Source organism: Gorilla gorilla, chromosome 6 (assembly GCF_029281585.2).
Source record: "Gorilla gorilla gorilla isolate KB3781 chromosome 6, NHGRI_mGorGor1-v2.1_pri, whole genome shotgun sequence".
NCBI classification, from domain to species: Eukaryota; Metazoa; Chordata; class Mammalia; order Primates; family Hominidae; genus Gorilla; species Gorilla gorilla.
Window position 1 is genome coordinate 131,114,614 of NC_073230.2, and position 23,682 is coordinate 131,138,295.

General features: G+C 34.5%; 1 protein-coding gene across 6 annotated transcripts in view; it reads right to left on the reverse strand.

The window, feature by feature from the left end:
- Positions 1-23,682, reverse strand: part of AASS (aminoadipate-semialdehyde synthase) — a 69,466-nt gene that overhangs the window by 17,951 nt on the left and 27,833 nt on the right. For 3 of the 6 annotated variants that reach the window (XR_004070994.3, XM_031013215.3, XM_063708753.1), the window contains exons 9-17: positions 22,272-22,420; positions 20,796-20,975; positions 20,305-20,428; positions 8,805-8,864; positions 8,555-8,622; positions 5,930-6,051; positions 5,635-5,761; positions 231-341; positions 26-134 (exon numbers count right to left, since the gene is read on the reverse strand). Coding sequence is in view for 5 of the 6 variants with exons in the window: in XM_031013215.3 (XP_030869075.1) it covers positions 26-134; positions 231-341; positions 5,635-5,761; positions 5,930-6,051; positions 8,555-8,622; positions 8,805-8,864; positions 20,305-20,428; positions 20,796-20,975; positions 22,272-22,420 (1,050 nt within the window). In the remaining variant the exon portion in view is untranslated. The remainder of the gene's footprint in view (positions 1-25; positions 135-230; positions 342-5,634; positions 5,762-5,929; positions 6,052-8,554; positions 8,623-8,804; positions 8,865-20,304; positions 20,429-20,795; positions 20,976-22,271; positions 22,421-23,682) is intronic. The other 3 variants (XM_031013217.3, XM_031013218.3, XM_031013216.3) reach the window with 3 other exon arrangements.

A 23,682-nucleotide genomic window follows, 5' to 3' on the forward strand; every position in this document is an offset into this window, starting at 1 on the left:
CCCTTTGGGTACAAATTGGGCTCACCGTGGCTCCCACTTCCTTGGCTTTATCTATTGTTTCCATTGCTAACATGTGATCCAGACCAGGGTCCAATCCCAATTCACCAATGATTGTGATGCCGGCATCTTCCACACTGCAGCAGGTGGAAAGAGGAAAAAGGAAAACTTGGATATAAAATAAAAACAATGCCATGGATCCACTCAGTTTGTTTAAAATGATTAAAACTTACCTCTTTTCCAATTCTTTTAGTGCTGGTGTGATGTAGCTTGCAGTGACCATGTTAACTTTGTTTGTGATGCAGGCCTTGGCCACAAGAGGGTGCAATACATAAGGCAACAAGCTTGAAAACAGGAAGAAACTAATCAGAAACTCCCTTTTTCAACCCTACTTTCTAAGGTACTTGAATTGTATTAAAGCTGCATCTTAAGGTACTGTTCTGATTAAATTATTCTCTCAGAAAAGGGAACACTTATACACTGTTGGTGGGAATGTAAATTAGTTCAGCTGCTACAGAGGACGGTTCAGAGATTTCTCAAAGAGCTAAAGGTTGAACTATCATTCGACTTAGCAATCTCATTACTGGGTATCTATCCAAAGGAAAATATATTATTCTACCAAAAAGACACAGGCACTCACATATTCATCACAGCACTATTCACAATAACAAAGACATGGAATCAATTGACATGCCCATCAATAGTGGGATTGGGGCCAGGTGCTGTGGCTCATGCCTGTAATCCCAGAACTTTGGGAGGCCAAAGACAGGTGAGTCGCTTGGGCCCAGGAGTCGAGACCAGCTTGGACAAGATGGTGAAACATCATCTCTACAACAAATACAAAAATTGGCACAGCATGTTGGCACATGCCTGTAGTCCCACCTACTCCAGAGACTGAAGTGGGAGGATCACTTGAACTCAGGAGGTCAAGGCTGCAGTGAGTTGAGATCACAGCACTGCACACTAGCCTGGGCAATAGAGTGAGACCCTGTCTCAATAAAACAAAACAAAATGAAACAAAAATAAAAAAACAGTGAATTGGATTAAAAAATGTAGTACATATACACCACTGAATACTACATAGCCATAAAAAAGAATGAAATAGTGTTCTTTGCAACAACATGGATGCAACTGGAAACTATTATCTTATGCGACCTAACACAGAAACAGAAAACCAAATACTACAGGCTCTCACTTACAAGTAAGTGGGAGCTGAACACTGGGTACACATGGAATTAAAGATGGAAACAATAGACACTGAGGACTACAAGAGGGAAGAGATAAGAAGTGGAGCAGGGGCTGAAAAACAACCTACTGAGTACTATGCTTGCTACTTGGTGACAGATTCATTGATACTCCAGACCTCAGAATCACACAATATACCTTTATAATAAACCTGCACATGTAACCCCTGATTGTAAAATAAAAGTTGAAAGTAAAATAAATAAATATTCCCTTGGAAAGACATGATCAATGACTTCCTGTGGGCCACAGAATAAATTCACCCTGTTATCACATCTAAATAGCAATACTCTATTCTATTGACCTGTTGAGGAATAAAGGCCTGAGAAGTGGTTTTATTGTTTATTTAGTTTTTTTAATGAACTAGAGAAAATCTGAAGTATGTAGAATTAATTTGACACGTACAATGGTGTAGTATGATATTGTTTATGTTGGTTTTTATTTTTTTGGTGGTACTGTAGACAGCTTTACCAAATAGTCAATAAAAAACAACTTAAATATTGTCATGTAATTGACAGGGTATTTTATTATTCCTACAATAGACTATGGATATACTCATTTATATAACACTCATATTTATGAAAATTTGATTTCTTGTGATTATGCAGTCCCAGTACCAAATTATAATCCCAAAGCCAAAATTGTTGAAAACCCAATCAAAGTTGAGCTTTGAGTACAGCATCATCTGTTGTTCACCCTGTGGATTTTTAGCCATTCTGATAGCCTTTACACAGATCAACACCATAAAAGCCTATCTCCTCCTTGGGCCCTTCTTGGAGTCTACTCAATAATGTAATACATGGGCCATCTTGACCTAGTTTGACACTTCCTGATAGCCATTTGGAAGATGTGAAGGTAAAAAGAACAGCAGCCCTATTTTAGTGGAAAGCCCACAACAGAAAACCCCAATCCAAATTATACTTGCCCCTTTAAGAAATTTCTAAAGAGTTATTTTCCTCCACAAAGCTTTCCCAGATTTCCCCAAAGCCAGATATCCTTCCTCTGCATGCATCCAGTTATATCTTTATAACATTTAATGGAATTTGCTCCATTCATCCCTATATTTCTACAGCTAATGTATTACATTATTGAGTAGACTCCAGGAAGGGTCCAAAGAGGAGATAGGCTTTAACGGTGTTGATCAGTGTAAATGCTATCAAAATGGCTAAAAATCCACATGGTGAACAATGGATGATGCTGTACTCAAAGCTCAACTTTGATTCGGTTTTCAACAAATTTGGCTGTGGTATAATAATTTGGCTCTGGGACTGCATAATCAAAAGAAATTAAATTTTCATAAATATGAGTGTTATAAAAATGAGCATATCCATATTCTATTCTAGGAATAATAAAATACTCTGTTAATTACATGATAATATTTAATTTGTTTTTAATGCCTATTTGGTAAAGCTGTCTACAGTACCAACAAAAAAAATAAAAACCAACAGAAACAATGTCACACCATACCATTGTACTTGTCAAATTCATTCTGCATAGTTCAGATTTTCTCTACTTCATAAAAAAAAAAACAATAAAACCACTTTTCAGGCATTTATTCCTCCTCAGGTCAATAGAATAGAGTATTGCTATTTAAATTTATTATAATGTAGAACAAAATTGTGTATGTCTTTTATCAGTATCAAAAGCTCCTGGTCTCTGTGTTTTTGTTTCCTTAAATCAAAAATAATTACTGCTAACAAATTTAGTAGACTTTTGGAAACCACTGAGCAAAATACTCGCAAAACTATTAGAACCAAATATTAATAGAAAATGTGCAATGTCATCATCTTAAAGGTTAAACAGAAATTTTTAAATCACATTCTCCATATTAAACTTGCTCAATCAAAATTTTACCAAGATCTAATAATATTTTAAAACTTTGGCCTTATAATAGGCTGAGAAGTAGAATGATAGGACTTTGCCTGTGGTACTTTTTTAGACGAAGGGATTAGAGTTCATAATTCGTCTCAAATATGATACAGTAAGCACTCAATGGGACATACTCTTAAATTATTTAAGTTGACTCCAACCCAATTACTCCAAAAGGTCGAAAACGTCACTTGTGAAAAATACACACAAAATACATGTGGAATTTTCAAAGAAACATTGAAATCAATTACTACTTTGTATTAAATTAAAAACTAAATTTGAAAAATTATAACTATGAGAATTGTACATATTTCTAAACATTTTTTGTGAAACATATTCTTTACTCATTTTTTTGTAGTCCCTATCACTGTGGTTATATCAAAACATTCTTTCCCCAACTTAAAAAATAAAACAATTAGCCAGGCATGGTGGCTTACGCCTGTAATCCTGACACTTTGAGAGGCTGAGGCAAGTAGATTGCTTGAGGAGTTCAAGACCAGCCTGAGCAACATGGTGATATCCCATTGCTACTAAAAATACAAACTTTAGCTAGGCATAGTGGCATGTGCCTGTAGTCCCAGCTACTTGGGTGGTTGAGGTGGGAGGATCACTTGAGTCTGGGAGGTGAAGGTTGCAGTGAGCCAAGATTGTGCCACTGCATTCCAGCCTGGGTGACAAAATGAGACTGTCTCAAAAAAAAGAAAAAAAAAATTTAAGGAATGTTATAGGATAACATTGTTTAATGGCATTACCATTATTCAGCGTAGAAAATACACCAAATGAGAAAACATTAAATATAAAACAGATTTTGCTAATGCTAAATCCTATTGAAGGCCACTTGTTTGCTAAATTTTAAAATTTGGACATATTAAGAGATTGATGTCTTTGTCCATTATCTTGTCACATTTTATTTCAGATTCTGTTCCAAATGGATTTAATCATGTTATTTTACTTTTAATTAAAAATGATATATTTAGGTACCTCTGTGTGGCAAAATAAATTATTGTTCTACTCAGAAGGCTAGATCATTCTATTTTGAATCAGAATTTCTTTTCATGGTAATATCAGAGAGGTTCAGTTGGTCATTAGTCAATTTTTTCTAAATAAAAATTAATGCTCATAACATTTATATAAATTGAGTAACATTTTAAGTGCATAAAGTTAGCCTGTATTTAAAGATATCAAGAGAAATGTAAAAATGCCAGCCGACAGAACTACCTTTCATTATATGTTTTCCAAGCCTGCTTTTTTTTTTTTAAAGCAGAACATCACAGAACTTCCTCCAAAGATACAATTTGAATCTGATCTGTGAAAGTGACTAGGTAATCACTATGAGGGAACAGATAACTTTCTTCTTCTCATCTTGGGAAAATTCTAGGAATGAATGACTATTTTCATCACTTTGACATTTCAAAACCAAATTTATTTATTTATTTATTTATTTATTTATTACTTTTATTTTAGGTTCAGGGGTACATGTGCAGGTTTGTTATACAGGTAAATTGTATGTTATGGGGGTATGGTGTACAGATTATTTCATTATCTAGGTAATAAGCATAGTACCCAATAGGTAGTTTTTTGATCCTCACCCTCCTCCCACCTTTTACCCTCAAGCAGGCCCTGATGTCTGTTGTTCCTTTCTTTGTGTACATATGTACTCAAATATCCAAACCAAATTTAGTTATAAAGTGAATCTCATGTAATTCTGTGTCTAGATGTTAGATCTGCATTTTTGTTACTAATACTGTATTTCAAGATCTGTTGCTATGATGAGACTTAAAATGGTCATAAGGCTAAATAATCTACTTATTTCATTTAAGCTTTATAACTCCAAAGGATAAAATAGACACTTAAGTATATAAAACATTAATACCTTATGACCTGCAATCCCACTTCTAAGTACATACCCAACAGAAATGTATAATTACTGTTTTGGTGAAATGGTCACTAAAAGACAAATACCGAAATGTGTATAGCAGTGTGACTTATAATAGCCAAAATCCAGAAATAACCTAAATATCTATAGTAGTCAAATAAATAATAATGGTATATTCACATAATGAAATACTATACAGCAATGAGAATGAATACATTATCATTTCAGACAATAGCACAAATGACTCTTGTAATCACAACATTGAATGGAAGAAGGAAGCCACAAATGAGGATATATTGAATGATTCCAATTATATGAAGTCTGAAAGCAGGCAGAAACTAAATATCAGAAGCCGGGATAGTGTTTACCCTTAGAGGATGGGGTAAGTGAATAGAAAGAGGCACCAGGAGGGCTTCTGGGGAATTACTGATACTCTTGTTTCCTGACATAAATAATCGTCACAGAATGTGTTCACTTTGTGAAAATTCATTGAGCTATATACTTATGATTTGTGCACCTTCTGGACCCATACTTCAATTAAAAACTTTACTCCAAAGGAGTATGAAGACAGGAGAAGTGAAAGAGAAAGAAAAATAAGAGAAAAGAAATAACAACAAAAATATGAAACTCATTTCTTGCCAGATACTGACCTGATGACAAGATCCTGTTTTGCCACCAAGAAGCCCAGCTTCTCTTCTTGTTTACAAATGTCCATGCTAACAGGATTAATATTATATTTCTTGCCTAACTGTTCAATTTGATTCTTCATGTCAGATCCTATTTCAGTAATTAAAAGTCACATTTTTAGATATGTCAGAGTAAAATATATTTTAACATCTCCAAAAATAAATTTTCAAATTTCAGAAACAAAGTAGTCTTCTAAAATGTAGACGTCAACACGCTATAAAATACATTTTTCTTCTTCAAAAATTAGGGCTTATTTACCTACTGTTATTTCTATATTGCCATCTCTTGATAAATATTCTAATACAGGCTCAGATACGTAGCCAGATCCAAGAACCAAAACCTTTCTCCTGGTGCCCATTGAAAGTGACTGAGCACGTTCCCTATTTAAAAAAAAAAAAAAAAAAAAAAGGGAAGGGGCTAATTAAAATTTTTTTTTTAAATAACAGAATCTTGCATTCCACAAATCATACTAAAACCTAAATAATGAAGCAACATTTTCTCTTCACATTACTTAAAATAAGAATTTCAACATGAATGAGTTCCCTATATCAACATGTTTCTTTAATTATTTTACATTTTGTACAATGAAGAACAATAGACCTGACATCTCTGAGATATGTATCTACAGATGTATAGATGTATTTCATGAATTCCCAGTATTACTAGTGAGGTGCAGATGCTGGACATTTTCTTGGCTTACTTGTGATTGAGTAATTTGGTCTCACATTTTATCCTTCCAGAAGATGTGGTTCAAAATCATGCAAGGGGTTTTACCTTGGAAACCTTATTTATTCCTCACAACAGTCCCAGAAGACAACAATTTGAGGAAGAGAATATTATTATCCATATTAGAAATTGTTTTGTCATATATCTTTAGAGTCACTTGAAAATAGCAAAACCATGACTTTGAGTCACACATGCCATGGGTTAAATGTAGAAACTGAAGACTAGTGTTAAGCATTATTTTAATTCTTGAACAGTCTATTCTGCTGGAATTTATATTAATACCTTCCAGGCAGATGACTTTCTGTCTTTCCCACAAACTGTGACCTCCAAGGCAGCATCTAAGACTTACCCATCTTTACAAACTCATTAATGCTCAGCACGTTTTGTCTTAAATATGGAATTTACTCATTAAATATTTTTTGAATCAAATTCCCTGTTATCAACATGAAACCATAGAAATGGCCTAGTGCCAGGGACTGAAGTAGGCTCTGTTATTTAGAATCTTTAGGCCATAATGTCTCTTGAACATTAACTCAAAAAACTTTTCATTAATTTTTAACAAATAAAAATAAATATAAGTATAAAAAATTCCTGTCCTTCTGTACCCCAACACACATATTACTGATGTGAAGAGGTCTCATTTAACTACTACCGTCTCCCATTTCACCTTCCAGAGAGAACCACTATTATTCGGTTATTATATTTTCTGTCTAACAATATTTTCTATAGTTTGTATAATTAAAACATTCCAAATACCAAATGCTCAAAACAGAAACTCACTCCTAGATTCTAATACTGTCCAGCCCATCAGTACCCCCAAACCCCAGACTCCAGGTTAATAATCACGTGCTAAATGATGAAAAGAAGAGAAGAATAAGGCAGGGTTCAATATAAAGTAAATTTCCTTTCAAAATGCAACCTTTGTTATCAGTATCTTGGCACAAGTTTCCATCAGGAAAGAGGGCAGCAAGTTCTAGCAATCAGAGCCAAGTAAACCTGCTGCTTCATGAAATATGACACATAAGAGAGAAGATATCATCTTGACCAGTCATGTTAGACATGTCACTAATATCAGTAGTGTAAAAGACCATCGGATGATGAGAACCAAAACATAGAGCTATGAAAAACAAACAGATGTGAAGTTTTACCTGTAAGAAACTCTCCTACAGGGTTATAGAGCTAGCTTCTCTTATTCACAAAGAAAAAAAGTAAATACTTAGTGTCTTATGCCAGTATATTTCACTGACACATTAAAAAGTAACTATAATCAAACCAGCACATATGGAAAAGCCTAACTATAGTACGCTTGATCTGGGCAGATCTCTTTGTTAACTGCTTGTAGGTAGAACCACTGAAAAAGAAGATAAAACAGTTGTGTTGTGTTGTTTTGTTTCCCAACTCTGGTTTCTCCTGAGACTTCAGTACATGGGTTCCTTTTTTAATGTGAAAAGACCAGCAGAGTAGATATAAACACAGATCAAGGGCAATTGGCTGGAGGAGACCAGAATATTCCAAAAAAATAAAATCAATGTTTTCAAACTTTAGTAAAATCAATTAAGGAAACAAGGGCCTTAGCTAAAGACCTTTCTAAAGTAACTATTCTCTTGAGTAGATTTGCTACATTACTTTTTGGCACCTTCTCCCTAATAAGAATCCCTGGAGAAAACTACCTCTTACTTTCATCAATGTTTATTCACAACTCTCTTAATTTGTAACCACGAATTCACTTCCCTGAACATTATACTAAACAAAAGAGAGTCCAAATCCTCAACTAAAACCCAAACTGAAAGCACCATAGAAAGGCTAGTGTGCTCACTTTCCTTTGAGAAAATAACCAAGGCATGATCATGTATCAAAAGCTAGAGAAAAACAAGAAGCTACCTGAAGGACAATCCTTTTGGATTTTTGCTTGCTTACCCATACGTCTACACAGGCTATTAGAAAGCCAAAATGATGCTATACTACTGTTAAGTGGGAAACAGTCACAGTGGTTTCAGCCAGCCACTTAGTTTGGATTTCCCACATTTTCAAACATTATCAAAATTTATATAGTGTACAAACCTAATATTAAGAACTCCCATTGAAGCATTAAAAAATACTCATGAATTCCAAGATAAGAATAAATGTATAAAACAAGAGGATTTGAACAATACTTACCTGCTCTCCCGGAGTGTCTGGATATATTTATATTTATCAGGTAATGTACCGTTGGATGTAATCACTGCCTAAATGTATATGACACAAGACATTTCTTTAGTATCCACATTTTAGTCCTACAAACAAGGTTTCATGACTGATAGAGAAGAGACAGAATGACAAAGATGGAGAGAGAGAGAAACAGAGAGAAGAGAGCAAAAATGGTAGTAAAAAAATACATTTATGAAAAAATATTCTTCTCATAACTTACATCTCTCACCACAGGAGAAAAATTCTGACTTTCAAGAGGCTGTGTCGCGTCTGATAATATCTGAAAGGAAAATGAGATTTGTAAGAGATAAATGACACTGCAAAGAAGGCCTCTTGGTGTTTGTATCCATATTAAAATATTAATCAAGGGAAAAAACGAATTTAAGAAACAGTTTTCTGAGGATCACCGAGTATAAGTGATTGCTAATAGAAGTCTTCTACAAGCAATCAACTCTGCCCACAAGACTATGGTGTTTCAGCACAAGTCCCAATTTTAAAACTAAAATTGGATTATAATCATCTTTGCTTGCTGTGAACACAAAAAAGCTTATCCTTTCCAACCAGTTAAATGTATCATATTAAGCATGTTGTCAAATATCTTCACAAGCTTTATAGCTATAGTCCTCCCTTCAAGGGCCTCTACTCCATTCCAAAAGTTCAAGCTGTTCTATTAGGAGTAGAGAATGAGGTTTTCCACTTAGAAGGCCACCAACCCTGCAGTAAGGGGTCTCCCTCAGATCAGTATCAGTATTAGTAGTTATATGGATAGGTACATCAGCATTTCAAAGGTGGTAGCAAAAGTGACTTGACTGAGTAGACCTAGAAAGTCATTCACACCCTCTTCACATTATCTTGCAAAATTGAGTCAGAGACAACAAAAAAAGTAAGATGTCTCATATTAATATTTCAGCAACCTTCTAGTCCTCCTCTTTTCTCCCAAGGAACCCAACTCTTGAATATACTGCCAAGAAGTAATGGGTATATAAGTTAGTCCCTCTCAAAGAACCCAATTCTTGAATATACTACCAAGAAGTAATGGCATATAAGTTAGCATTGCTGTTTCTGGTGGACAGGGAAGAGCCAATGAGACAATCTTTCCTCCCTAACTATAGGTTAAGATCTAGCTCACTCACCCAACTAAGAACAAGAAAAATGTTCCTAGAAGGTGCTGGTAACAGAGAATTTATTTACTGTATTAAAATAAATAGAAAATGGTTTTCATGTATCTAAAATAAATGGTAATTTGAAAAAGGTCAGTTCTCCAAAGGACTGAAACCTAGATTTAAATTACTTCATCCTAACTGAATTTAGGTGAATTTCTCCTAACCTTTACCCTTGTCTATCTCACTGCCCAAAACAAAGAATATATTATCTGGAGGAAAATCACACAACATCCAGAGCCTCGAGTCATCTCTAAAACTTTGAATATGCAATGTCTAGCATTCAACCAAAAATAAATAAATATATTGAAAGGTAAGAATTTACTGAAAACCATAAAAACCAAGGAAAAAAACAGGGAACATAAATAGAACCAAGAAGTGTAATGGAATTAACAAAAATGATTCTAAATTGTGATTAATATGTTCAAAAAATAAAAGGACAATATAGATAACTTTTTTAAAAAATGTAAAACTTTAAAATTAGTGAATATAAATTTTTGATAAATGAAAAATAACATGTTTCAAGCCTTGGAAGACAGATGAACATCCAAATATATGAAGCTCAACAATCTCCAAACAGAGTTAACCCAAAGAGGTCCCTTTATAATTACTGTCAAAAACCAAAGCCAAATGATATTAAAAGCAGCAAGATAAAAATATCATGTTACATATAAGGGAATCTCCATTAGGCTATCAGCAGATTTCTCAGTAGAAATCCTGCAGGCCAGGAGAGAATGGGATGATATATTCAAAGTGCTGATGCACAGAAAACTGCCAGCCAAAAATGCTATACACAGCAAAGCTGTCCTTCAGAAAAAAAGAAGAAATAAAGTCTTTCCCAGACAAGCAAAAGTTTAGGGAATTCTTCACCACTAGAGCTGCTCTATAAGAAATGCTTAAGGGAGTTTTTCAAGTAGAAAAAAAGAACATTACTAACATGAAAACATATAAAAGTAAAAAAATTCACTGGTAAAGGTAGATATATAATCAAACCCAGAATACCCTGATACTACTATGGCACTCTGCAAAACATAGGTATATATAACTCTAGGATGGAAGTTAAAATTCAAAACAGTCAAAAATAATGATAGCTACAATAAAGTATTAAGAAATATGTAAGCTAAAAAGATGTAAATTGTGACATCAAAAAATATTAACTGGTTGCACCCAACTCAGAAAGGTAAAAAAGAAATATGAATATATATACATATACATATATATGTGTATATATATACTACATATACTATATATATACACACACACACACATGCTGGTGGGAGGGTAGAAGTCTAGAGTTTTTGTATGCAACTGAATTTAAGTTGTTATTAGTATAAAATAGTCTATTATAACTATAAGACGTTTTATGTAAGCCTTGTGGTAACCACAAAGCAGAATACTAAAGCAGATATACAAATGATAAAGATAAAAGAATACAAATTTAGCACTAAAGGAAATCACTAAATCACAAAGATAAACAGAAGGAGAGGAAAAAAAGAACAAATAAGCTATAAAGCAATCAGAAAACAATTAACAAAATGGCAGTAGTAAGTCCTTGGCATATCAATAATTACTCTGAATGTAAACAGATTAAATTGTTCAATTAAAACACAGAGTGGCTGAATGGATTAAAAAAACAAAGCCCTACTATTCACAATAGCAAAGATATGGAAGCAATCTAGATACCCATCAGTGGTGAATTGGATAAAGAAAATGTGGTATATATACACCATGGAATACTATGCAGCCATAAAAAAGAATGAAATTGGCCAGGCACAGTGGCTCACACCTGTAATCCCAGCACTTTGAGAGGCCAAGGTGAGCAGATCACCTGATGTCAGAAGTTCAAGACCACCCTGGCCAACATGGTGAAACCCTGTCTCTACTAAAAATACAAACATTAGCCAGGCTTGGTGGTGGGCACCTGTAATCCCATCTACTGGGGAAGCTGAGGCAGGAGAATTGCTTGAACCCAGGAGGCAGAGGTTTGTGAAATGAGATGGTGCCACTACACCAGCCTAGGTGACAGAGCAAGACTGCCTCAAAAATAAACAAACAATGAAACTATGTCCTTTGCAGCAATCTGGATGCAGCTGAAGGCCATTATCCTAAGCAAATTAATGTAGGAACAGAAAACCAAATACCACATGTTCTCAGTTATAAGTGGGAGCTAAACACTGAGTACGCATGGACACAAAGAAGGGAACAATAGAAACCAGGGTATACTTGAGGGTGGAGGATGGGAGGAGGGTGAAGACTGAAAAACTACCTATCAGGTACTATGCTCACTACTTTAGTGACGAATTCATTTGTGCTCCAAACCCCAGTGACATGCAATTTACTCATGTAATAAAACTGCACATGTACCCCCTGAACCTAAAATAAAAGTTGCAAAGAGAAAAAAAAATAAGCTCTCACTATATGCTGCCCACAAGAGACACACTTTCACCTTAAGAATGCACATAGGCTTTCATCCCTCAAACGGGATGAAAGAAGATACTCCTTGCAAATAATACCAACAGAGGACAGGGACAATACTTATTCTAGATAGAAAAAACTTAACACAAAAACTTTCACAAGAGACAAAGAAAGTCATTATTAAAGAGCTCAAGTCATTAAGAAGTCATAGCAATTGTAAATACATGTGCACTCAACATTGCAACACCTAAATATATAAAGCAAATATTAATTAATCAACATGAAGGTAAAAAATAGATACCAAAACAATAATAGTAGGAGACTTCAATACCCCTCTTTCAAAGATGGAAACATCAACCAGAAAGAAATTAATAAGAAAATACTGGAATTGAACTGTGCTTTAGACAAAATGGACCTAATAGATAAATATAGAACTTTTTATCCAGTAGCACCAGTGTACGCATTCTTCTGTAGTACATATAGAATGCTCTCCAGAATAGACCATATGGTAGGCCACAAAATATGTCTTAACAAATTCAAAAAAATTGAAATCATATTAAGTATTGTTTCTGATCACAATGGTATGAAGCTAGAAATCAATAAGAAGAGAAACTTTGGAAACTACAAACACATGCAAATTAAACAACATACTCCTCATCAATCAAGGAGTCAATAGAGAAACTAAAAGGGAAACTTAAAAATTTCTAGAGACAAATGAAAATGAAAACACAACCTACCAAAACCTATGGGATACAGCAAAAGCAGTACTCAGAAGGAAGTTTATAGCAATTTTGAAATGCCTATTTCAAAAAAGAACAAAGATCTCAGATAACCCAATGTTGCACCTCAAGGACCAAGAAAAACAGGAACAAACTGAACCCAAAATTAGTAGACACAAAGAAATAATGATGGTTAGAGAAGACATAAACAAAATAGAGACTTAAAAAAATACAAAAGATCAATGAAACAAAGAGTTTGTTTGAAAAGGTAAACAAAATCAACAAACCCCGTGTCTGCCTAAGGAGAAAAGACTCAAATAAATAAAATTTTAGATGACTGTTGTTGGTGTATTGAAATGCTAGTGATTTTTGTATGTTGATTTTGTATCCTGAAACTTTGCTGAAGTTGTTTATCAGCTTAATTTTTGGGCTAAGACTATGGGGTTGTCTAGATATAGAATCATGTCATCTGCAAAAAGGGATAATTTGACTTCCTCTCTTCCTATTTGAATGCTTTTTATTTCTTTCTCTTGCCTGATTGCTCTGGGCCAGGACTTCCAATACTATGTTGGATACAAGTGGTAAAAGAGGGCATCCTTGTTGCCAGTTTTCAAGGGGAATCAATGTTATTAAAATGGCCATACTGCCCAAAGCAATTTATAGATTCAATGCTATTCTTATCAAATTACCCATGACATTCTTCATAGAACTAGAAAGAAACTATTTTAAAATTCATATGGAACCAAAAAGAAGCAGAATAGCCAAGGCAATCCTAAACAAAAAAAAACAGAGCTGGAGGTATCATGCTACCTGACTTCAAACTATATTACAGGGCTACAGTAACCAAAACAGCATAAGACTCGTACAAAACCAGACACAAAGACCAATAAAACAGAATAGAGAGCTCAAAAATAAGGCCACACATCTTCAACCATATGATCTTCAACAAAGCTGACAAAAACAAACAATGAGGAAGGACTCCCTGTTTAATTAATGGTGCTGGGATAACTGGCTAGCTATATGCAGAAGATTAAAACTGGATCGCTTCTCCTTACAGCATATAAAATGGTGTAAATCAACTCAAAGTGGATTAAAGAATGAAATGTAAAACCCAAAATTATAAAAACCCTGGAAGATGATCTAGGCAAAACCATTCTGGACATGGGAACTGGCAAAGATTTCATGATGAAGACACCAAAAACAAATGCAACAAATGGGATCTAATTAAACTAAGGAGCTTTTGCACAGCAAAAGAAACTATCAACAGAGTAAACAATCTACAGAATGGGAGAAAATATTTGCAAACTATGCTCTGACAAAAGTCTAATATCTAGCTTCTATGAAAATTTAAATTTACAAGAAAAAACAAACAACCCCATTAAAAACTGGGCAAAGGACATGAACAGACACTTTTCAAATGAAGACATACATGCAGTCAACAAGCATATGAAAACAAATTCAACATCACTGATAATTAAAGAAATGCAAATCAAAACCACAATGAGATACCGTCTCACACTAGTCAGAATGGATATTACTAAAAAGTCAAAACATAACAGATGCTGGTGAGGTTGTGGAGAAAAACAAATGCTTATACACTGTTGGTGGGAGTAAAAATCAGTTCAACCATTGTGGAAAGCAGTGTGGCAATTCCTCAAAGAGCTAAAAACAGAACTACTCTTCAACCCAGCAATCCCATTACTGGGTATACACCCAAAGGAATATAAAATGTTCTATCATAAGGACACATACACATGCACATGCTGTTGTAAAGAGTGCTCACTGGAGCGCTATTGTAAATAGCAGAGACATGGACTCAACCTAAATGCCTATAAATGATAGACTGGATAAAGAACATGTGGTACACCATGGAATACTATGAAGCCATAAAAAAGAATGAGATCATGTCTTTTGCAGGAACATGGATAGAGCTAGAAGCCATTATCCTTAGCAAATTAATGCAGGAACAGAAAACCAAATACTGCATGCTCTCCCTTATAAGCAGGAGCTAAATGATGAGGACATATGGACACATAGAGGGGAACAACACACACTGGGGCCTTCCTGAGGGAGAAGGGAGAGGAGCAGAAAAAATGACTATTGGGTAGTAGGCTTAATACCCTGGTGATGAAATAATCTGTACATCCACCCCTCGTGACACAAGTTTACCTATAGAACAAACCTGCACATGTACCCCTGAAACTAAAAGTTTTTTTTAAGTGTGTATTAGCTTCTGCAACAATATTGCATAACAAATCATCCACAACTCAAAAAAAAAAAAAACCACAGATGAAAAAGGAGACATTACAACTTATACCACAGAAATACAAAGGATCATAAGAGAGCATTATGAACAATGATATGCCAAAAACTTGGAAAACCTAGAAGAAATGAACAAATTCCTGGATACATACAACCTACCAAGATTGAACCAGAAAAAAATAAACAATCTGAATAGGCGAATTGATAACAAGCAGCAAGATTGAATCAGTAATAAAAAGTCTCCCATCAAAGAAAAGCCCAGGACCTGATGGTTTCACTACTGAACTCTACCAAACATTTCAAGAAGATTTAATACCAATTCTTCTCAAACTATTCCAGAATATCAAGGAGGAGGAAATTCTTCCAAACTAATTCTACAAGGCCAGTGTTATCGTGATACCAAAATCAGACAAGGACGTAACAAAAAAAGTAAACTTCAGGCCAATATCCCTGAAGAAAATAGATACAAAAATTTTCAACAAAATACTAGAAAACCAAATTTAACAGCATATTTACAAGAGCATTCGCCATAATAAATGGGATTCATTCCAGGGGTGCAAGAATGGTTCAACATATGCAAATTAATAAACATAATTTATCACATTGACAGAATGAAGGACAAAAACCATATGATTATTCCAACAGAAACAGAAAAAATTATTTGACAAATTCAACATCACCTTATGATAAAAACTTTCATCAAATTTGGCATACAGAGTACATACCTCAACATAATAAAAGCCATATTTGACAGACCCACAGCTAACATCATACTGATCATGGAAAATTGAAAGCTTTTTCTCTAAGATATGGAACAAGAAAAGGATGCTACTATTAAACATAGTACTGGATGTTCTAGTCAGTGTCACTAGGCAAAAAAAAAGAAAACAAAGGTACCCAAATTGGAAAGCAGGAAGTCAAATTGTCCTTCTTTGCAGATGATGAAATCTTATATATAGAAAACCCTAAAGACTCCATCAAAACACTGTTGGAACTGATAAATTTAGTAAAATTGCAGAATGCAAAATCAACATACAAAAATTAGTAGCATTTCTATATGCCAACCGTGAACAATCTGAAAAAAAATCCCATTTCCAATAGCCACAGCAAAAATAAGATGCATAAGAATAAATTTAACCAAGGAGATGAAAGATCTCTATACTAAAAACTGTAAAACATCGATGAAAGACATTGAAGAAAACAAAAACAAATATAAAGATATTCCCTCGTTCATGGAATGGAAGAATTTATATTGTTAAAATGCCCATACTACCCAAAGCAATCTACCAATTCAGGGCAATCCTTACCAAACAAAACAAAACAAAACAAAACAAAACAAAAAAAAACAATGATAATCTTCACAGAAATAGAAAAGACAATCCCAAAACTAGTATGAAATCACAAAAGACCCCAAATCGTCACACAATATTTAGCAAAAAGAACGAAGCTGGAGGCATCACACTACCTGACTTCAAAATATACTACAAAGCTATAGTAACCAAAACAGCATGGTACTGGCATAACAGCAGACACATAAATCAATGGCACAGAAAAGCAAGCCCAGAAAGAAATCCACACATCTATATCCACCAGTTTTGGAGAAAAGTGTCAAGAAAAAACATTAAGGGAAGAAGAGTCTCTTCAATAAATGGTGCTGGGAAAATTTGATATCTACATTCAGAAGAATAAAACTAGACCCCCTATTTCTCATCATATAAACAAATCAACTCAAAATGGATTAAACACTTAAATGGAAGACCTAAAACTATGAAACTACTAGAAGAAAAAAAAACATAGGGGAAATGCTTCATTACATTGACCTAGTTAAGAATTTTTTGGATAAGAACTCAAAAGCACAAGCACAAAACCCAGAAACAGACAAATGGAATTACATCAAACTAAAAAGCTTCTGCACAGCAAAACAAACAAACAAAAGATCAACTGAGTGAAGAAACAACAGAATGGGAGAAAGTATTTGCAAACTATACGTCTCACAAGGAAGTAATACCCAGAATATACAAGAAAGTCAAAGAACAAAACAACAGATAATACAATCAAAAATGGGCTGTACTCAAAGTAAATCTAATGGCTTTAAAATGCACATATTGCTAAAGAGAAACACAGGAAAACAATTACCTAAGCACTTATTGCAAGCAGTTATGAAAAGAAAGGGTAACTAAGCTCTCAATAAAGTAAAATAAAGAATATAGTATAGGTAAGATTATAAATTAAGAAAACAGAAAATGATATAAAATAGAGATGATCACCAAAGTTGAACTGATTTTTTGAGATGACTAATAAAATTGATCAATTCCAGGTAAAACAGATTAAGAAAAAACAGAAGGCATACCCAACCAACATCAGGAAAAAGAGAAATCACTACAGAATCTATTAAAGAGTTAATAAAGTTATTACTAAAAAAAAAAAGACAATAAAGTTTACAACTTAGATGAAATTCCTAGAAAATAAGCATACCAAAATTGACAAAGAAAAATAAAAATCTGAACATTCTTAAGTTTTTAAATAAAATGTAATCTATAATTTTAAAACTTACCCTTAAAACTAAAAAAAGAAACAAACAAAAATGCTACCAACCCAAATCGTTTTGCTAATGAATTGTATCAAGTAGAACTAACACTAATCTCATGTAAAATGTTCCTGAGACCAAAAATAAGGAAATACTCTCTAACTTGTTTTCAATATAAACTTAATATCCAAACCTGACAAAGACCTTATAATAAAATTAAGTTATAGATTAAGCTCTCTAATGAACATAGATGTTAATAATCCTAAACAAGATAAATCTATGTGCAAACTCAACAAAATAATGTGGAGATATATATATATATATATATCTCCACAACCCCAAATGTCTACCAATGGTAAAATAGATTAATAAATGTTGGTATATTCCTTAGCAACCTGAACTTAGTCATAAATAAAAGGTTAACATACAACCAAGTTGGATTTATCCTAAGAATGTGAAGTTAGTTTGATATTTGAAAACCAATTGACACAATTCACATATTAACAGAGAAAAGGAAAAAATGATCTTCTCAATGAATACAGAAAATGCATTTGATAAATGTACATAATATCCACATCATCCAGGCCATAATCCAGAATTATTCAGTCTATGAAAACCAGAAGACTATGACCAACTCTCAAAGGAAAAGACAATCAATAAAGTTCAACCACAAATTGACCCAGAAAGTTGGAAGTATGAGATGAACATTGTAAAGTGGTTTTTATAACTATGTTCCATGCAATAACGAAAAATACACTCATAATTAATGAAAAGATAGAAACGCTCTGCAGAAAAAGAGAAAATACCAACACAAAATTTTTAAAAAAGAACCCAATGGAAATTCTAGAACTGAAAATAGAACATCGGAAATTAAAAATGCACAGAAATGTCTGATTAGCAGAATAGAGAATATGAAGACATTTTCAGATAAAGGACAACTAAGAGAATCTGTCATCAGCAAACCTGTACTGTAAGAAGTGATAAATTAAGTTATTCAGTCTGCAGGGAAATGATGCCAAAGGGAAATGAATGAAGAACATCAAAAATGGTAAACATCTTGGTAAATATATTATTGTATTTTTTATATACATACAGTTTGGCCACTTAAACATTTACCATTATAAAATTTTAGAAGTAGACAAACTGTTAAGATTATGTATTCATGGCTGGGCGCGGTGGCTCACGCCTGTAATACCAGCACTTTGGGAGGCCGAGGTGGGTGGATCACGAGGTCAGGAGTTCAAGACCAGCCTGGCCAACATGGTGAAACCCCATCTCTACTAAAAACTACAAAAATTAGCCAGGCGTGGTGGCACACACCTGTGGTCCTGGCTACTCGGGAGGCTGAGGCAGGAAGAATCGCTTGAACCTGGGAGGTGGAGGTTGCAGTGAGCCGCAATTGCATCACTGCACTCCAGCCTGGGCAACAGGGCGAGACTCTGTCTCAAAAAAATAAAATAAAATAAAATAAGATTATGTATTCATTACAACCACCTCATGTTACAGATGAAATATCTGAGGCTCAGAAAGGAAGTGAGTGCCCTGCTCAAGGTTATAAAGCAAGTTGATGTCTCCAGCAAAGCCTGGCATTTGTACTCTCCTTCTCCTGCTTCTTTAATCCCTCAGCACCAACTCCAGACACATTGCAGATCCAGCACTGACTGTATCAGCAACACGTCCTTAACTTCTCTGTATTTGTTTTATAATGTGTAAAATGGATTTAATGATGGTATTTACCTAATACGGTTCTCATGAGTACTTAAAATTAAAATATATTTAGTACTTTGAACACTTCCTGCACTTAGTAGGTGCAATAGCATGTCTAACCATGACAGTGCCTGCTGCCTGCATTTCCTCAAGCCTGCTACATCTCCCTGTTGACATATTCCAATAAGAAAAAGAAAGGGTCAAAATGGAATACTATTTGAAAGAAAAGAAGATCACAGACTGGAAATTTCATTTATTCTTGCCCCACTAACTATTGTTCTATTTTAGTGTAAGAGCTTATGAGGGAAGATATAGATGAAAAGAGCAAGAGCCATTCTTTATATTGGAATCATTGGCAGAGGCAGACAGTCTGAAATAAAAATAAAGCAGGAAGGCTATGAATGCTTAGGATAAAAACTGAAATAAGAAAAATTTTCTTTGATAAAGAAAATGGAATTTAGATAACATGGTATTTCATTAGCTAATCAATGATCACAGAAGAAAAATACATGACCTCAACATAAGCTGTCACTTAACTATTAGTGACCAGAACCCAATAAAAATGTTCTATATTTCTAATTTTTCAGATCTGATTATTATGGCATAATAAGAGTGCCCCAATATGAACTGACATAGATGGCAAAGAATTAAAAATAAGGCATGTTTTATCTCACACGTGGTGAACATTCTTAATAAAAGACCTATAATGGGAAAGAGATGTAATTGTAATTAAGCATGAAGGCAGTGATATGATCATATACCCCAAGAGACAAGTAAGCAGAATATGTCAAATAAAATAGTATCAGTAAGTATTTCAGGGAAGGGCTGGCATTTCATTTTACAGCAGATTTCTTAGATACAGAAGACCAGAACATTCACAGAATTACTCCATTATTCAATTTAAAGCCACAGTGTTGTTACTGATATTACCAGTCTGTTTACCATTTCTTCAACATAAGGGTAAAGCATGTCTCCAAAGCATTCTGTAGCTTCAATTGGGAGCTGTGCCGGCAAATTGTCAATGGAACACATCAGGATCCCCGAGCCTTCAACACTAAAAGAAGCAATGTGGTTTATTCAGAAGCACAAAACATTATTTGTAAGTTCTGACTTTTCCAGATGTCTACTCCATTATATTTGCTTCATTATCATTTGTAATTTTGTATAAAAGTATACGTGAAAATAAACAAAACTTTTCAAACAAAACGCTTTCCTTCTTCAGCAACCCGTCTCACATTTAAATATATTTGTGTATGTGTGTGTATTCAAATGTGCATGTTTTTTCGCCAAATTTTAGTATGTTTGAGTATATCTCTCCAAATTTTCATAACTTCATAAAGATGTAAAATACTGATAATTTTAGAGTAGTATATCAATGTAACTAAGTGACGAATATCATCTAACAACTTTAGCAAACTCACCTGTCATGAATAATATGCTGGTCTGCATCATACATGCAAAAGGGACGCTCTATTGTTGTACACTCAGTCATAAACTCTATAGACCCTCCTGTGTCAGCTGAAATGTCACATATTGCCACGAGTCTGAAAATTACATCAATACTTAGATGAGAGGATGAAATTCTGAAGTCTCCAACAAGACTAAAAAAAAAGGAGTTTGGAACAATTTTCAATGTGGATCCCAAATATTTTCCAGGCTTTTGGGGTCTTTTTCCTATAGCTCATTCTTCAGGACTCTGCACTGTTCTGTGATACAGAGAATCTTCCCAGTATGAATTTTAGTCTCCACAAAAAAAAAAAAAAAAGAAAGAAAGAAAAGAAAAAAGGAAACAAAAGCAGAAAATTGCTTTCCTAGAGAAATCATTAACAGACTAAAGTTAACATAGTTATCTCTAAATAACTCAGAAAGGTTCAATTATGCTACCTCCACCCTGCTTAGTACTGTATAGTTTTACATGTGGTTACACAGAAATCTCTAGAATTATGAACAAAAGTTTCAGTCCAGCATTCAAAAAGTTGACTACAATTTTTCTGCCCAATCTCCAATTACCACTTGCATACATGAACCAATGTAGAGCTAGACTGACACATTCAGCACCCTAAATATGCTTTGGTAGCTCCATATTTATTAAGCACCAGTCCTTTCACTTGGAATTCTTGTTCTCCTCATTCCTCCCTTTAAGGTTTGCTGTGCCCAATGCTTCTGCTTTCTTTTAAACCCCGGTGATGTTGTTGCTCCTAGCATTCCCTTGACATTTACTTGATGCCAGTTACATGCCTAGAAAAGCAAACATATCTTTTACTCTTCCACAAATATTAATTAATTAATTCAATATTTAATAATTATTTCAATGCCTATTATATATCAGGCAACGTACTAGGTGCTTGTGGCCAAGAGAAAGAGACCCCCTATCCTCAAGGAGATTAAGTTCTAGGAAGAGGGAGAAAAATCATAAACACCAGAAAATAAATGAGGAATTTCAAAACAAAAAACAGAGTAACAGACTAGAGATAGAGATGAGAATGGAGAAACAAGAGAAGACTTCTCTGAGGAAATAGCTTCAGAGTTGCATGGGGCATCACAGAAGACAAAAGAAGAATGTTTCAAGAAGTAGAGGTGGGCTGGGCATGGTGGCTCATGCCTATAATCCCAGTACCTTGGGAGGCCAAGGCAGGAGGTCTGCTTGGGGTCCAGAGATTTAGACCAGCCTGGAAACATAACAAGACCCCATCTCTAAAGATAAATACATACAATAAAATTAAAAAAAAAAAAAGAAGGAGGGATGGTTAACAGTGTTGAGTACTGCCAAGAGGTCAAGAAAGATAAGGCAGAGAAGTAGTCATTAGAAATCAAGTCCTGTGATATGTGATATTTGATCCTCTAATAATGGAAGCAGCTGGTCAAAACTACTATCGTTGCTGAAGTAGAGTCCTTACTTGTGTGGTAATGCAGGGCAGCCTTCCACACCAGCAGCTGAGAACTTGCCTGGAGCCAGGAGACTTTGAGCATCTTGGCGGGTTAGGAGGCGAGGAGTGTTTTGTTCCCAGTAGATTCCATTAATTAAGCAAGTTGTATAGGGTGCAATCTGTAATGCAAGTTCCAGGTTCAAGAAAATAGAAAATAGCCTATTTTAATACAGTATACTGAAAGAAAGCTATCAGTAAATTCTATGAGAAATAATTAAATGTAACTTCTAATTGATTTTCTTATTGTCCATGTCAGTGTCCATCTTTTGAGGCAAAGATATTAAATAGCCACCCAGATTTCAGTATAGAATTACCCTATGACAGAGAAATATATGACGATAAATACATTAGTGTGTTCATTCTATAATGTATTGCATGCCGAAGAAAAATGAAAGGACAAAAACAAAACAAACAAAAAATGGTGGACCTAAAATTATATTTCCAGCTCTAATATCAGTAGGGTATGACCTAAATCATGCTACGTCAACTTCCCTGGGCTCTATTTTTCTTACTTGCCAGATGGGGATAATACGCACCCCATTCCTCAAAGGAATGCTGTGAAGATTAAATCGGATAACATCTGTAAGCTCTATGGAGCAATGTGCTACATACATGCATACACGGCAACTAGGTCAGTATCAGTTTTAGGATGCATCCAATCACCAATACTTCTGTGATTGGGGAAATGAGAAGGAATAAAGATTTCTTAGATTCCAAATTTTTCAGTTTGAAACTATGTTCATAATTTTTCTTCTTCAAACATCTCAAGCTGAAGGTAAGAATTCTTTTCCCTAACATGCCCTGCTAAACTTCCATACCAGAATCTGAAATACCATAAGGGCTAAACTTCATACCAGAATCTGAAAATGCTATGTTGGTCAAACATATTTAAAATTATTTAAAGCATTCTTTTTCACAATAAATGCATGCATTTTTTGTTTTATGTATTTTTTGGTTTGTTAGTTTATCTGGGGGAAGAATGTTGCATGGCCAATGACTATAGAACACACAAATATATTTTATTTCTTATAAGATGTGTGTCGCATCGAAGGATTTGATTTGTAAGTATAATAGCTTTTTCATACAGTGGGGATGGTCTGCACTTTTATAGGAATGCTATTTAACCCTCACCCTGATAATCAATGGCATGCATTTCAAGATGGCTGGCTGAGATTATGGTTGCAATTTGTGGCCATGTTGAGACCAAACGTCATAGGCATTATGCTCTGCCCACAGTGCTAACTAGTCCAGGATAAATACAGAAAACAGTAACGCACAGGAAATCGCTTAGAGCTATTGGGCACATGTAGACCTGAAGCAGAAATGGAGACAGTGAAACAAAGAGTGTATCCACAGAAACCACCAAAAGCACTAAGCAAGA